At 47.3% G+C, this 16,716-nt stretch overlaps 1 protein-coding gene across 1 annotated transcript; it reads right to left on the bottom strand.

The window, feature by feature from the left end:
* Positions 1-1,239: 1,239 nt before the first annotated feature.
* On the bottom strand, positions 1,240-15,495 carry LOC307237247 (neurexophilin-1; the record flags this gene model as incomplete). Its single annotated transcript, XM_080009945.1, has 2 exons — positions 1,240-2,013; positions 15,442-15,495. 2 exons carry the CDS (start codon positions 15,493-15,495, stop codon positions 1,240-1,242), a joined length of 828 nt encoding a protein of 275 aa, XP_079866071.1.
* Positions 15,496-16,716: the final 1,221 nt, after the last annotated feature.

Raw genomic sequence — 16,716 nt, forward strand, 5'->3', positions numbered from 1 at the left:
ACAAAAGAAGGATCCGCACACTCTGCTTCTGCCTCCCTCCCTCCACTTTAATTAAAAGAGCTTACCAAATCTTTCCTTCTCTCGTTCCCCTGTTCCTCTCTCTCTCTCTCTCTCTCTCTCTCTCTCTCCCCCTCTCACTCTCTCTCTCCCCCTCTCTCGCTCTCTCTCTCCCCCCGCCGACCCTCCCCCTCTCTCCCTCTCTCTCTCCCCTCTCTCTCTCTCTCTCTCTCTCTCTCGCTTTCTCTCTCTTTCTCTCCTGAGTTGGGAGATCTCTATGCAGAATCAAGCTATTTTCCCCTCACCTAACTAGCCCCACACTTTAGCTGAGCAATTGCTTTTTCTCATTGTATTTCCCTGTATGCCTTTTTATTCCCCCTCTGTTGTTTTTCTCTCTCGGCCCTCTTAGGATAGAGGAAGCTTAATTTGAGGCTATATTGAGATTAGATTGGGTATACTTAAGAGTTTACACAAAAATGAACATACAGTATAACTATGATGGCCTTTTAGAGAGACCGAAGAGTAACCTGAATGATCCTATGTTGACGCTTTACATTCAGTTGCTCTTTGTTTAGGCAATGTTGTCAAGTAATGGAGATTAACCTAGGATGAAAAAAAAAAAAAAACCTTGAACAAAGGTAATCACACTATTTAAGTTGTAAAATTGAATGCGTCGGAGCCGCGTCTAGTGTGTGTGATGTCATCAACGATGTCATTGATCCTCAATTTGTACGGCACACAAAATCTCTGAGGAGACATCAACAGGTAAATGAATGCTGTCACAGGAGAGACAAGATGGCTCTCGGGAGTTTGCATGTTTGAAGTACTGCAAAAGTGAAGAAAAATGAGGGCGTGGAACACTGACAGATGAAGTAAAAGAGAGAAAGGGAGCGAGAGGGAGAGAGATAGAGAGAGAGCTGATGGGGAGGTGGTTATCTGTCGAAAATTGTGTTGAGGTAAAAATGTGCACGTCGGTGGCATGTGATTTTCACTAGGAGTCCAATTAAACGGCTGCGACAGTCAAGCATCCCCAGTGCCTCGCCGTCTGCATACGGTCTTTGTGTTTTTTGCATATATATTTTGTACAAGATCGTCCGGCTTCAAAGAGGGCTTCACACGGTGTCTCCTGCTGCTCTCCTCCTCCTCCTCCTCCTCCTCCTCCTCCTCCATCTCGGTCCCTCCTCTCATCTCCCCATCGCTCTCCTCTTCCTCCCCTCCTCTCTCCGCCTCCCCGCCAGCCGCCTAGCCCGAGGGCAGGTAGGGCATCTCGTTGTGGTAGTTGTAGTCCGGGCAGACCTTCTGCACCAGGCGGTAGTCCGTGCTGTAGAAGGAGATGTAGATGCAGATGACCTTAAAGGGCTTGGAGCAGATCCACGACACGTGGCTCTGGGTCTGCTCCTGGAAGCAGGTCTTGGACGGGTCGTAGTTGCACAGCGACGTGCGCTTGCTGCGGTCCACCTTCTCATAGTCCACGCGGCAGTTGAAGATCTTGGAGTCCTTGGGGTAGACCACGCTCTGGCGCTCAAGGTCGAACTCCACCGCCTTGACCGGCGGCACCAGGCTGACGGAGATGTTGCCCTGCCCTGTGGAGTTGTGGCGGAAGTAGACGCTGAACGTGCCGTTACCGTGGTCCACGATCTTGCCGGTGATCAGCAGGTTGAGGCGCACCGTCTTGATGTTGGAGTAGAAGTCTCCCCAGCCGAACATCTTCTTGAACTTGCCGGTCTTGACGATGGGCCGCCGCTTCACCCGGGAGCTGGAGGCGTCGGGCTTGAGCAGGTCGCTGCCCAGCATCTCCCAGAACTCTTGCTTGGAGAACTCCTGCTTGGAGAAGGGGTTGGGGGTGCGGTACGGCAGCTCCAGCGAGGTGGAGTTGGCCGCCCGGCTCTTGCTGTGCAGCATCCAGCGGCTCAGGGGCGAGAGCGGCGTCTGGCTGCTCAGGAGACCCACCGTCTTGGAAGAGTCATCCGGAGAACTCTTAGTGCCAGAGGATCCGTCTTCGTGAGCCAGAGCTAACTGGATAGAGAGAGAGCAAGGGAGGGAGAGGGGAGAGAAATGTCAAAAGAGAGTTGGTGGTTGTTACCTATCTATCTGTCTATCTATCTATCTATCTATCTATCTATCTATCTATCTATCTATCTATCTATCTATCTATCTATCTATCTATCAATCTATCTATCTATCTATCTATCTATCTATCTATCTATCTATCTATCTATCTATCTATCTATCTATCTATCTATCTATCTATCTATCTATCTATCTATCTATCTATCTATCTATCTATCTATCTATCTATCTATCTATCTATCTATCTATCTATCTATCTATCTATCTATCTGTCTATCTATCTATCTATCTATCTGTCTGTCTGTCTATCTGACTGTCTGTCTGTCTGTCTGTCTGTCTATCTACACATCTACACTCGCATATATTTATATATAACCGTGTGTGTGAGAGAGAGTGTACATAACACAGTATTATTTTGGGACTCTTGCTACTAACTAACCCTTTTCCCAAAGGTTTGTACTGTAGTTGTGTGCCTCCCTCAAACCACCTGGAGGGCCTCGGAACATTTAACCCAAACTGTGGATTGAAATGAAAATCCACCATGCAACTTTATTCTGTATAAGCCACTAATTCCCAACTTATTGGGCAGAAAAATCAATATTTGTGAGTATGAGTCATTTTCTTCAAAAGCTGGGCTCCTTGAACAACGGAACTCTGTCATTAAACTCCGCTCCCGAATTCCTTCATTTCGCGCACATCGAATGACAAAGACTAATAGGAGTGTATAGAATGGATATTTCTGGGTTCAAAACAAAGGGAGTTTGTTCGATAGAGGATCTTCTTTCCCTACATTCCCGGAAACCCAACTTAGGCAATCTTTCAATGTCTCGTTGCCGAATCTGCGTCTGCAAGTTGTTCAGATGGGGATTGATAATGTGACGCGGTTCATTTTTATTTAGAGAGGATTATTCCCCCGCCTTCGTTTTGTTTAACTGCCCGCCTTGCCAGGTACGAATAAAGCAATATCTGTGATCACGATGTGGAACATTTGGTTGGAGATTGGAAGGTGCATACACGGGCAAAATAAGAATATCCAATTAAGGCTGTTAATGTCTTAATTTCATAAATAGCAAAGTCTGTATCAGCAGAGGCACAATACTATCCGCCGTTAGCATCAGCAGGAGGGAGGCGGGGCGAGGTGGAGAGATTAGATCTCGGCGCTCTGCTTAGCTCAGCTTTCGCTTTTGTCCAGACCGTGTGTATGTGGGCGTTAAGGTACCGTAGAATGGGTATTATTTCACAATAACGACCTATTACCAGGTAGTCGACTGGGGAGCGGCTGCTTGGTGTTTACTTATACATTAATAGTCATACAAATAATTGTCTTTAATTGTGTGTGTTTATTTTATGTCACTATCATATTTTTTACAATTTTTTTATCATATTTTTATAATCTACATTTTTTAACAATGTAATAACACACACCCATTTTACGAGGAAAATAGGCATTTACTTGTACTTGAACATAAATTGAAAGAAAATTAGGTCGACCCTTGAGTTGCCACCACCCAACTGATGGAGACGCGACTAAAAATCCCATTTTATTTATCGCAGCATTTCTGGCGTTCCCTTAAAATTCCCCTCGAATTTGGACGGAAACACACGATTGGGGAATCCAGCCATTTTACAAAAATAATTGCGATCGTGAGATTGTGTAATAATTGTGACGGCTCTCGAAACGAGCAAGCGACTGAAGGAGTGAAATCTGAGTGAGAGTTTGTTTTGGTCTTTGTGTGTGTATTTGGTATTCTGTTCACAGCGTGTTTGTGTGTGTGTGTGTGTGTGTGTGTGTGTGTGTGTGTGTGTGTGTGTGCGCGCATGTGTGTATGCATGCGTGTTTTTGCTTGTGCCAGCTACTGCAAATTTGTGTCTGAGTTTTTGCATGTGTCTGAATGTGTCCTTCCGTGTGCATGTATGTGCGTGTGTGGGTGTTTGCATGTGTGCGTGTGTGCATGTGTGAGTGCATGTTTTTGTTTGTGCCAGCTACTGCAAATTTGTGTGTCTGAGTTTTTACATATGTCTGATTCTGTGTCCGCTGTGTGCATGTGTGCGTGTGTGTGTGTGTGTGTGTGTGTGTGTGTGTGTGTGTGTGTGTGTGTGTGTGTGTGTGTGTGTGTGTGTGTGTGTGTGTGTTTGAAACTGAGAAGGGGCTGTGCCCCTCGGAGCACAGAGGTTTTACTATGATACATAATGCATGTTCCTCTGATCCGTCCACTGTCTTGACTACGAGAGCTTCTTACCCGGGCTTAGTCTGGATTATGAAGTCTTACTCATTCTTATTCCATCTTATGCAGGTTTTTCCACAGATAAGTCAGATCTGTTCACTGGCATACCACTCTGTCAGCGCCATTGATTTTCCGTCTCAAAAAAAAACCCATGCATTTCCTTTCATAACGACGTGACTCAAATATCGAGTGCCTGGTGAGGATTCCCGCAGTTGCCGCTGTGGTCCGGCACTGGCCTCAGATGAGAGGACTTCCCCCTGTCTAATACGCGCCCAGCCCCTCCTCCCCTCCCTCCCTGGCCCGCGTAAGCCATGGAGATGAGACATCCCTCTCTCTACAGCAGTTACCTGTCTGCAGTTACACCACACCGGCTCTCTGATCCTCCAAACTCTGCCTCGCTCAGACAGAAAACCCATTAACAGCCCCTGACAAAAAGCAGCCTCCTCCCGAATCAGACACTTGTCGTCGCGACGTCACTGAGAATCCAAAACGTATTAATAATGAATTACAACGAAGCTCCAGATACACCAGTATTGATTTTAATCTTTTCATATGCCCTCTGTTCTGATTTGGGAGTGCCAGAGCGGTGCGGCACGACCGACTTTGATGACAAAATACTCTGTATATTCCCCGCGGTTTGTGGTGAAGGACCGGCTCATATTTGGTTTGTTCCCTTCAGTGAGCCGGCGCCTGCTGGGCACAGAGGGTAGCGTTCCACCCGGGTCCCTGGATACCACTTAAGATTCCCCGCCACGCCTTCCAGCTGGCCCTTTAGGCCGAACGCAGACGTTTCGGTCCCAATCTCCACAAAACAGCCCCCTACGCTTTCAGACGCAGGGGGATTTGCACCTATCCAGAACCTGCTCCAGTGCCCACAGTGCGAGGAGAGGGAGGATACGGAGAGGCACGTTTTTGTCGTTTTTGTCGTTGTTATTTACTTTCCACAATAAGGCACTTGCACTGAGCTGTCTACCCTATGAGCATCTCTCCCCTTTTCTGTCTCTCTAACTCGACTAGTGCGGCTGGTTTCTAGTGCGTGTTTAGCTGTGACATACAGCTGGTTTGATTCCGTGACAAATGCACTCGGTCGCTTTGGATAAAAGCGTCTGCTGAATGACATCATGTAATGTACTATTATGTATCAAATGCTATTGTACACGTCTTCATCTGGAGTGGCTGATTGCCTGCTGAGATAACGTTAGTGCTGAACGATGGTGGAACACACGATTATGGCCGTGTCTGGCACCGTTGTAGATGTCAGATTGCGAAAAGGCAGCCTTGTTTAAAAAGAAACAAACATAATCGTTACAGGTTTTATATCGCTAAAAGGATTAGCAGACGAGTGCGTCAACACTTTCACAACACAGTGTGGCTGATTTTAAGTAAAACCATCATTAAGGAAGCTGGACCTTCCTGCAGGTTTATAAGCTATTCACACTTTAATTTCTTGGGTTCGACTAAGTTGAACGAAATGTGACCTTTTTTTTTTTTGTTAATGCATTAATTTCTCCGCCTTACTTTCAACAAATATGTAGCATCCGTGTTAGATATATCTGTAATCGTCATGGCCGGGCACATAATTCCCTCTCACTCAATATGCCTTGAAACATTCAAGTAGATATAAATAAATTGTATCACATCACTCTTTAATGAAGTACATCACTGTACCTTTAGGGGTAAAAAGCAGCACTCTCTAAGGTACTCTTGTACCGTTTGCATGGGTACTGTACCTATACCTTGTAAGTTTATACCTCACTGGTACCTAAATGGTTCAGATTTGGGGCAAATATGTGAGTGTGAGCATTACGGTGTCTGAAAAAGATAATAATGTTGCATGTGGCCCCATTAAGGGTGAAAAATGTCTCAAGCAGATTAAGCTCAGATCCTACGAGATGTTAAATTTTTTAATATCAGACCATATTCGGCTATGACTCACGACTTAACCACGTTAGGTTTCAATACTGTAGAATTGAAGTGAACATTTATTTTATTTATTGACAGTGCTGAGGAACGTGTGGAAAACGTCAAAACGTTGGGGAATCGACGCCACAGGCTTGGTTTTATCGGCACAACGCTTCCCATTGGTTGGTGGTATACTGTGTCACGCGTGGAAAAGAGGTATTCAAACTATTTGAAGTGGGTGATTTCCGGGGGGCAGCGCATGTAAACAATCCACCGTGCCACCGTTTGAACCTGCTTACTGGAGGGAGTACTCTCACATTGTCTCCCTGCTTGTCTCAAGTGCGGGCTCCGGGCTGCCGGTGTGGGCGGCGGGCGGCGGGTCTGAGCGCGGGGGCGGGAGGTTGAGGGTGATTTTTGTCATCTGTCATTTGCGCTAAGTGAGTCAGCGAGACGGTTGGAGAGGGAGAAGGAGGCTGCGGGCTCCGTCGCTGTGGTAATTGTGAGTCACTCGGCCTCGGCTGAACACCGGCCCCTCTGCTTCCCTCTCCCAGTGAGGAAACCGTTGTGTCCGTCTTGTGCTTGTGTGTGTGTGTATGTGTGTGTGCGGGTGTGTGTGTGTCTGTGTGTGTGTGTGCGCACGCTCTCCCGAGTGGACACTTTCTGCATCTCTGTGTAAGTGTGGCTTGGACGAGGGTTATCCTCTTAAGCCTGCCAGTTCCACCAGTAATAATCAGCTCATTAAAGTGGCAGGTACACCATTTAACATCCCTCCGCCCCCGGGGGCGCTGGTGAGACTATATCGGCATAAGACGCCACAGCTCAGAGAGACCGCTCGGCTCCGGTTCCGACCACAAGAGCCCGATTTTTTTTCTCATTGTTCTGAAATGAGACCTCATTGCTGGATTTAACACATTTAACGCTCAAATGGAATGAACAGGCGGGCGCTTATATAACGTGGCGGGGTAAAAACCCTGCGCGTGGAGCCGCCCCAGCGGGGGGCCCAGAGTGCGGCTCTTGTCCTGGGGAGCCGACAAGTTCAATAAGCACTCGCCGTTTTCCTCCAGTCGTTGAGTTGAAATCTCCATCTCTTAATATGACATCAATTTTTAATTAAAGGGCATCGGGCGGCCGAGATTTCTTAACTGCTCGTCGGCACTTTATTCTCTTTCTCTCTCTCTCTCTCTCTCCCTCTCTCTCTCTCCCCCTCCCTCCATCTGCGGATCTAATATGCTCACTGCAGGAGACTTTCTCTGTAACATGATTACAGCCTGAGAATGGCTGCGGCCTTATGACTAATTATTCCGTTGGCTAGCGAGAATCAAGAGGAAGAGGGGGGAGAGAGCGGGATAGAGAGAGAGAGTAACAGAGAGAGAGAGATAGATAGATAGAGATAGGGATAGAGAGGGAGGTAATTTCACAAGAAACAAGCCGTTTGACTCCTAATGAATAATTTAAGCCGGCTTCAAGGGGGTCATCGGATCTCAAAGCCTCGGCGATGGTGGAACGAACGCGCCGCATTGAGCCGTTACCCCCCCCCCCCCCCCATCCACTGCCTTCTCTCTCCCTTTCTTTCTTTCTTTCTTTCTTTCTTTCTTCCTCTCTTTCACCTCCACAACTCACTTTGGACAGGTTCGGTCGGCGTAGTCTCAATGGGACCGGGATTCATTTTGTATGCTGAGGGAGAAGTCTGGCTCTGAATTGGCTATCAAATTTTTACATTATAAGATATCGACAAGATGGTGGGGGTGGCGGGTGCGAGCGGGACAGTGGAGGTGTGTGTGTGTGTGTGTGTGTGTGTGTGGGGGGGGGGGGGGGGGGGGGGGGGGAATCGTGAGCGAGAAGCAGGCTGTTTGAAACGGAGCTGATTAAAAGCGGTGCTCCGCCACTGCTCTCACAGATGTTTAGGATGTCCAGCCGACCACTCTCTCTCTCTCTCTCTCTCTCTCTCTCTCTCTCTCTCTCTCTGCTCTCTTAAGGTTCGCATTGGCCCACATTTGGCCTAGGAAAATTGGGTAACGGCGCTTGACTGTGAAGCCTAAATTGGACAAGAGAACTCCCTGGAAACCCTGCATTTTTAATCCTCCGCACTTATTTTTGAAACCTGCTTAAAACAACTCCACTCCGCCGTGCTGCGGGAACACATTGATTTCGTCCATAAACGCCGCTTGAGATCGCCCCCGCCCCCCGCCCCCCCCCCCCCCTCTCTCTCCCTGCCAAAAGGCAGCCTAATTTGCTCGATTCCCCTCCCTCGGCCCTTTCGTGCCGCGCGAGGCTCGAAACACCCCTTAAAGCCGGCGCCGTCTTGACACTGCGGGGGCACTGGATCCAATCCTGAAAATCACTCTGCCATCAAAATAAAGAGCCGAACGCGTGCGTGTGAACTCGGCACTGCATGTCGATCGGAGCGGAACGGGCTGTTTACAGATTGTGAGAGAATTGAGAATACAAATGGGCCGCTGCGTTGCTGTCTCATTCCATGTGTGTAACTAACGCTCACACAGCCGCGGCCTCCTCCAACCTGCTGGATGGGGAATGGAAAAAAGCCTCTGGTATCTGTCAGCGCTGACACACTGTGATAGCCTAGGGTCCTCCTTTTTCCACCTCCTACCCCCCCAAATAAAACAGAGTCCCATACTCCCCTATCCCCCTATCACCCTCCCTAATATTGTTTGGATATAAATGAAAACTTCCGTCGCCTGAAACCGTGCTTTGGCGTAAGAGAAATATCACCTCGCTATCACCTGATATCTCGCACCCCACAGCCACCGGGCAACTCTGCGTTTGATAATACACGATACAGTCGCAATTCCCCCTTTTTTATTTAACCGCCTGGCTCGGCTGTGATGGGCTTTCCTATTTTTAGTCGTTTCTTCGTGAGGTAGTCATGTGAATCTTCATCTATTTTCCCCTTCCGTCTCCACCCACTCGTTGTGGCCCCGGGCTATTCTTTAAGGCATCCTGCAACACACCCGGTGGTATTCCACCGTCAGCCGAATCTACACGCATTCACCCGCCGCTCCGTACGCTCTCCCGGAGAGCGACGTCACAGTAAATTGCACCGGGTTTCGGCCAGACAATATATTCCGTCTCAGGACAGCTCCGAGCCTCATCGCGAAAGGCTTGACAATGTGTCAGAGGGATGCTCACTCTCCCTCCCTCCCTCGCTCCCTCGCTCCCTCCCTCCCTCCCTCCCTCCCTCCCTCTGTCTGTCTGCTTCTCACTTCCTCTGGCTCAATTTCTCTCTCGCTGTCTGGGCTGCAGTTGGAGTCAGCTGGAGCATCTTGAGGCCCGGAGGGCGCTGGGGGGCCACGCTGGGTCCCTCTGCGGGTGGCCACAGGAAAGGCACACCTCTGGGGTCACTCACGCCGTGGCTGTGCATAACTCAAGGCTGGAAGTCACATGGTCCATCCATTACCACAGCGGCTGCACTTCGCCTCTCCCCGCTCCTGGATGCTGCCTCTGTCATATGCACCCGTGCGATGTGCACTAGTGAGGGCGCGTTCGAATCTTCTTTGATATTCGGTTCCTGGCGAGTCGCTCAAAAGAGTTTGATTTTCAGACTCTTCGTTTGCGTTCCGTTCAAATGATTTGTTTCGGCGGAACGCAAAGTGTAAATGACTCATATTCAACATGATTTATGCCAAATATCTTTTTCCAATTCAATTTAGTCCTCGGTGCTTTCAGTTTGTGTGTTGAAGAAGGCTCGCTTGGCCATTCTCGGAATCAAAACTGAAGGAGCTTGTTTGGGGGCACTTTGCTCTTTTTGTTCGCGATTCAAGGTTCAGACACACAATGAATGCCTGTGTGCCTGGAGTTACCGAATTACGAATGTAACAAACAATACTAACGAAACTTACAATACGAACAATACAAAAAATAAATAAAAAATGAACAAAACGAATAAAGAGAACAAAACAAATGACTCTTTTGCCAGAGTTACTCCGGACGATTTGTTCGCTATGAACTAATCTTGACTCACTCTTATATCAGGAATATGCACTTTCTTGTTTGTTTGTTTTTGTATGTGTGTGTGTGTGTGTGTGTGTGTGTGTGTGTGTGTCACTTGTTTATTTCTTTGTTTTTAACTGACATTATACAGTAGGTATTGGACAGTCATGTTCTCTTAATCGAGAAACGGGGACAAGGTGAGGTACCTTTACATTCCCCTTAAACCACCTCCTGCTGGGAATTCTTGAGCCTCTCCTTCGAATGATCTTTGAACAAAGCACTTTCACCGCTTTCCCTTTTTTACATTTTACAACCTCATTGAAATGCTACATGTGGGCCTTCGCTCCAGACGTTGTATGTCTCTCACTGTGCGATATTAAAAATCCCTTTGTGTCGTATGAGTTAAAAATAATCCTGAATTACTTTTGTGCATTGGTAGACACTGTGACTAAGGAGCTGAAAGAGACGGAAACAAGGGAGGCTGTGTGAAGTCTGTCACATAGGTTGGGAGAATGATAGAGAAAAAAAAAAGGATAAAAGAAGGCTAGAAAGAGAGTGAGATAGAGAACGAATAAAAGCTCCTTGAATCATTTGCATTCGAGTTGCCGCAGCCGCTGTCCCATATTGAACTATTATGTGTTTAAAAGTCAACAACAGACAACCACTGCTTCCTGGCCATGTCTAGTCCCTTCAAATTTTTTTTGCACTCGTACAATGTCATACATACGCTGGCTTGTAAATAAATAGCTATTTTAGGTTTGGATTAATGCTTTCTGTTGGCCCCTCATCCTGTAATGCTGTTTGCTGCGTGCCCTTCCCTACAGATTGTGTCCTACTGCTGTGGGGCCCAAAGTCGTGCCGCCCAATAACAGCCTTTTGTTCAGCGCCTTTGTTCCGAAACAACCTAATCAATTTGTTTTTAATTGACTTGCCTGGGTAAACAACGATTAGATTAATAGGATCTGCAGTGAATGACTTCTACTTCTGAGATCAAATGGATTGGGATTAGACCAGAAACAAAGGAAAATTAAAAACATGAAACGACGCTAAATCCTCTGTCGTGAATGCTTAATTCATGGCGAATTGATGTCATACTTCAAATCAAATCTAACCTGCGTCTTGGGAGACCCTGTTTTGGGAGGCTGTATGACAACATTCTGCACAGAAGTGAAGTAAAACCTGTTGTCGGCATACAAACCAGTTGTTCGTCAAAGGAAGAGTCAGATTGGAACCAATCTTTTTCCTGAGTCACTCCTCAAGAGCCGGATCTCCAAAAAGAGGCAAACTTTTCGTCACTAAAACCAGGCATTACAAATGCAGAAATGATGACCAGCCTTTATCTGTGTGTATTCAAGCGGAGGGACTATCAAATGGCCCAGCTTCTGACGCCCCATGCCCCCCGTTTAGGGAAGTTCTCTTCCTTTGGTAGAAGAGAGAGAGAGTCTATGCCAGCGTAGAGAAAACTGACAACACTGTTTCAACCAAGTGATCTTTAGTGCAAGGTTTCAGTGCCAGACCTCAAGACATCAACTCCATTAACCAGCATAGCCCTCCATGTGCCTAAGCGTGGGAGTGGGAGTCCACACGTTTTTTCTGTCATTTAAAAATAAACGTTAAACCCAAACTGGATGACTACGCACATGGGCTTCCACTCAAGTCAAGGGGTACTGCGCTCAGTTAATATATCTTGCTTCAAACCCATGATTCCCAATCAAATCAACCAGGCCGGTGTGTTGTTGTCGATAAAAATCTGTCAACTGCTTCCATCTGTAAAATCTGTGCCATATAAGGTTGTACAGATCTTCAAATTCATGACGTGGTGGCAGCACCACCATAAGTCGCAGTGTCTTCCACCGTAGTGACCCTTTTCCTGATATTACTTTGGATCTTGAATTTGCCAATTCTGAGTTCATGAAACTCAGAATTGGCAAATCCACAGGGTGTTGCGGTCTTGTCTAATAAAGATAGTTACATTAAAGTGGCAACCTCGAAGATTTCCGTTTCGTCGTTTTTGCCGGCACCTATGCCGAAAAGCGGTAGTTGCAGGTTTGTTTTGGGACCTCATGTCCCAGAGATCCAAGCAGTGTTGCCTGTGTGACGTCAGTCAGTTGGTAGTTAGCACCTGGGCCACGCCTCCGTAACAATTTGAGGTTGCCAGTGCACATGAAAGCGAAAAGGGAATGATGTCGGGCAGACAAGTTGCCACAGACACCGGGTTGTTAATACTCAGAATACTGCAAATGCAAGGGCTTTCATCAGTGGGCTATCAGCTCAATCACCTTTTCGTTACCTCATTCGGCAAGAGTTAGTAACTTAACAGACATTTATTTGAATGCAAATCTTTGAGATTGCTACTTGAAGGCTTGGAGCGCAATTTATGTTCCAACACTCTGTTCTAATTACTAAAGCAATTCCAATATTAAAGCAATTCAGATAGATATAAAGTAAGTGAATTTGCAACTGAAAAAAAAAGGCATCAAATCTACAGTTTTGATTAAAATACCATTTGAACAAGGTATTACTTAATCAGGCCAGTTGCTGAATAAAAAGAAATAGTAATTCTAATTTAAAGAAAAGATGTGAGGAATTAAGTATGGAGTCCAGCTGCAGGCTATTAGAAAGGCACGCCATGGGGCTTTTCCAGGCCTCCAGTGTACCGGTTATGCCCCCGGAAAGCTACTTTTTTTCCTTTCCTAGGATGGGGATTGGTCAAAAAGGGCTCATTACCATAACTGTAGCCACATGAAACCTGTGCCTAAACTGCACTATCTCTACATAGAAATCGGGGACATTTTTGGCTCCTCCAGGGCCTTCAGTTGGGCATCAATGGAGGAACTGCGGATGGTTTGAAGAGCTCTCCATGGTTCTGATCATGAGTCTTGGAGCTTTGCATCACCTCAGCCATCACCGCAGTTTCATCTGAGCGGAGCGTTTTCAGGCTGATGTTGAGATGTTGAGGCTTCCTCACCTTTTCTCCAGTGCTTACTCTGTTATTATTCTCCTTTTCCGCATTGACCTTCCATCGCACAGAGACGTACCTCCTTCTCCTATAGGTGAATGCTCTTCCTGCTTTCCATCCCACAGATCTCAGTGACTGTAAAGCTTTAAATTGAGTCAAGGTAAACATGCCTTGTTGCTACGGTTGGCTTTACATTACAAGGCACACAGCAGATCGTACACCAGTCAGCCACAACATTAAAACCACTGACAGGTTACAATGGCGCCCGTCAAGGGGTGGGGTATATTAGGCAGCAAGTGAACAGTCAGTTCTTGAAGTTGATTTGTTGGAAGCAGGAAAAATGGGCAAGCATAAGGATCTGAGCAACTTTGACAAGGGCCAAATTGTGATGGTTCACCACTGGGTCAGAGCATCTCCAAAACGGCAGGTCTTGTGGGGTGTTCCTGGTATGCAGCGGTTAGTACCTACTAACAACTTATGTCCAAGGACGGACAACCGGTGAACCGGCAACAGGGTCATGGGACCCATGGGCTCATTGATGCACGTGGGGAGCGAAGTCTAGCCCGTCTGGTCCGATCCCACAGAAGAGCTACTGTAGCACAAATTGAAAATGTTAATTCTGGCTATGCCTGAAAGGTGTCAGAACACACAGTGGATCACAGCTTGCTGCGTATGGGGCTGCGTAGCCACAGACCGGTCAGAGTGTCCATGCTGACCCCTGTCCACCGCAGAAAGCGCCTACAATGGGCACATAAGTGTCAGAAGTGGACTATGGAACAATGGAAGAAGGTGGCCTGGTGTGATGAATCACATTTTCTTCTACTTCATACACATCTGTGGAATGTGCTGGAACAAAAAGCCTGATCCATGGGGGCCCCACCTCACAACTTCCAGGACTTAAAGGATCTGCTCCAAACGTCTTGGTGCCAGATACCACAGGACACCTCCAGGGGTCTTGTGGAGTCCCTGCTTCAACGGGTCAGAGCTGTTTTGGCGGCACAACAGGGAGCTTTACAATATTAGGGGTTATTAGTGGTGGTTTTAATGTTGTGGCTGATGGGTGTATACCTGACCTTGCAACCAATTTTGTATTGAGGGGTAAATACATGTAAATTAAGACTTTTTACTCTGAAAAGTTTGGGTTTTCTCTCTTATTATCCAGACTCAACTATCAGTGACCAGATCGTCCTATCAGCCCAGTGGCCTGCTAAAAAGAGACTTCAGGCGGACAAATGGCCGTTTTTCGGACTGAACTTGAGACATTTGACGACTGGCACCTTCTTCAGAAATCCACATACACATGATAAAGCTCAGATTAATCACGTGGCTATGCCCCTGGCGCTACGAAACTACATTCTTAAACCATTTAGCTCATTAAAAACAAATCCAGTCAGCCTGCCAAGTGTCAAAGAAGACAAATAGCTATGGCTGCTGCCAAAAATAAACACAATTTCTCTGGCAGTCAATTAGGCGACTGAAAAGCTCATCCATATTTCGCATAGAGTACGAATACAAAAATATTAATTACGGTTTTAGACACGGATTAATTAATTTCTAACAGCTGGTTGTTTTTTTGTTTCTTCATTATCATTATAGCCCATCCACAGACTATCGGGATACAAAAGGTTACAGCGCAACGAACACAACAAACCCAATAATTTCTATATGCACGCCTACTCTGCCATGTTTTGAGCCATTATGGAGTTCATTCCTTCTCAAATACCGTGTGGATCACCTGGTACTTCTGAAATTGGTCGGGGTCGTATTGGTCTTGACAACTATTATAGTTAAGGCGCCTGATTTATGCTGTGCGCAAACCGCAAGGTCAGCGTGAACACGCTCATCAATACGCGCGTTACCTGAAAAGTAAGTTACGATTAAAGCAAAAACATTTTCTGCGTTGAATCGGAGGAGTCATCTGTTATAAAAGCCACCAAAAAGTTATGTATCAGATTAAGATTTGCCAGTTGATCAAAAGCGATCATCAGCCGCCAGTGGCATCAATTTTACGCGTTAATTATCGCATTAACACGTTATTAATGCATTCGAGTGCTGCGCCAACAGGGCTATTCAAGACAAATCGCGTTATTCTAAAACTGTCAACCAGGAGAGTTTAATTGCGGTGTGGAAAAGATGACTGATATTGACTTTTCCTCCTTCTCTTTGGAAATACGGAGAACAAGGCTAAATCCACAGTACAATCATGTTGAATTTCCTATTTCATACTTCAACCATAAATGTGATTGTATAAAAATGAATAAACCGTCACTACTGAGACACCCCCCTCCAAAAAAAAAACCCCAAAAAAACAAACAGGAGCCCCATCCAACTTCAACTCACCAGACAGGCGGCTCCGTGGAGGAGCAGCGCGATCAAGCCGCGGTGGGGACGCATCTTTCCGGCGCTCGGACCCTGGACCGGCTCCCCCGCCAGCCCCCGTCCCCCCCGCCCCCTCTCGGGTAAATCCAGAAACCCGCAGCTTCCCGTTATCCCTCCGGCACCGTATCCCCCCAAAGAACTAACGCGCGTCCCATGTCTGGGTCGATGGAACCTGCCGCCTCGGACCCCGGACCACCAACCCCCCACCCCCCCCGCCCCCTCGCCGCCCGCCCTCACCAGCCCCAAACCCGGGTCCGAGTCAAACCAGCGCGCCGCTGGGAGAAATCCACGAGTGGAAACGGGAGAGTGGGTTATGATCCATCCTCAGACTTCTTCAAGGGAAGCCCGGGTCACATCAGGTATGGGTGACTGGAGAGCGTGGTGGGGTGAAGCATCCCGCGCCGGTGGATCCTCCTCCCGGGGTGGAGGGAAGGAAAGAGGGAAGGGTGGAGGGAAGGACGGAAGGGAGGCTGGATGGAGCAGCCTGATCGATCCTCCGTGCCGCTCCGTGTCTCGTGGCGTGGAATGGGAAGAGCTCCCTCAGTTGCGTGAACGTTTTAACGGTACCCCCCCCCCCCCCCCACACACACACACACACACACACACACCCCTCTCCTCCACCCCACCCCTCCAAACTCGGTCTCTATCTCTCTATCGCTCCCTCCCTCCCTCCCTCCCCCTCTCTTTCTCCCCCCTTCCCCTCTCTTTCTCCCTTCGGCAGTTAACTCTCTCTTTCTGCCCCCCCCTCTCTCTCTCTCTCTCTCTCTCTCTCTCCCTCTCTATCTTTCTCTCTCTTTCTCTCTATCTTTCTCTCTCTCTCTCTCTGCCTCTCACTATTCCTTTATTTCTTTAGTTATTTTGAGAAAAGGACATTTCTCCATCTCTCTCTCTCTCTCTCTCTCTCTCTCTCTTTCTCTCTCTCTCTCTCTCTTTCTCTTTCTCTCTCTCTCTCCCTCTCTCTCCTGATACCCCGACACGTTCACACACGCCCAAACTAATCGATTATCATGGACTGGGAAATTAATTGACCACTTTGGGGCTCGGCTGCGTTCTCAGCATGAAAAAAATGCCTACCCAAAATATATATATATTTAAATAAGAAAAAGGTTTGTCTTACTTTTACTCCATTGGCCAGAATTCATGCTTCATGCGAGATCTTTTGCCTTATGCTGCAACTTTGGAATATGTTGGGGAAAGTTGCGGCTCGTCATTCCCAAAATAGAATGTTTTGCAGTG

The sequence above is a fragment of the Zeus faber genome (assembly GCF_960531495.2).
Source record: "Zeus faber genome assembly, chromosome: 11".
NCBI lineage: Eukaryota > Metazoa > Chordata > Actinopteri > Zeiformes > Zeidae > Zeus > Zeus faber.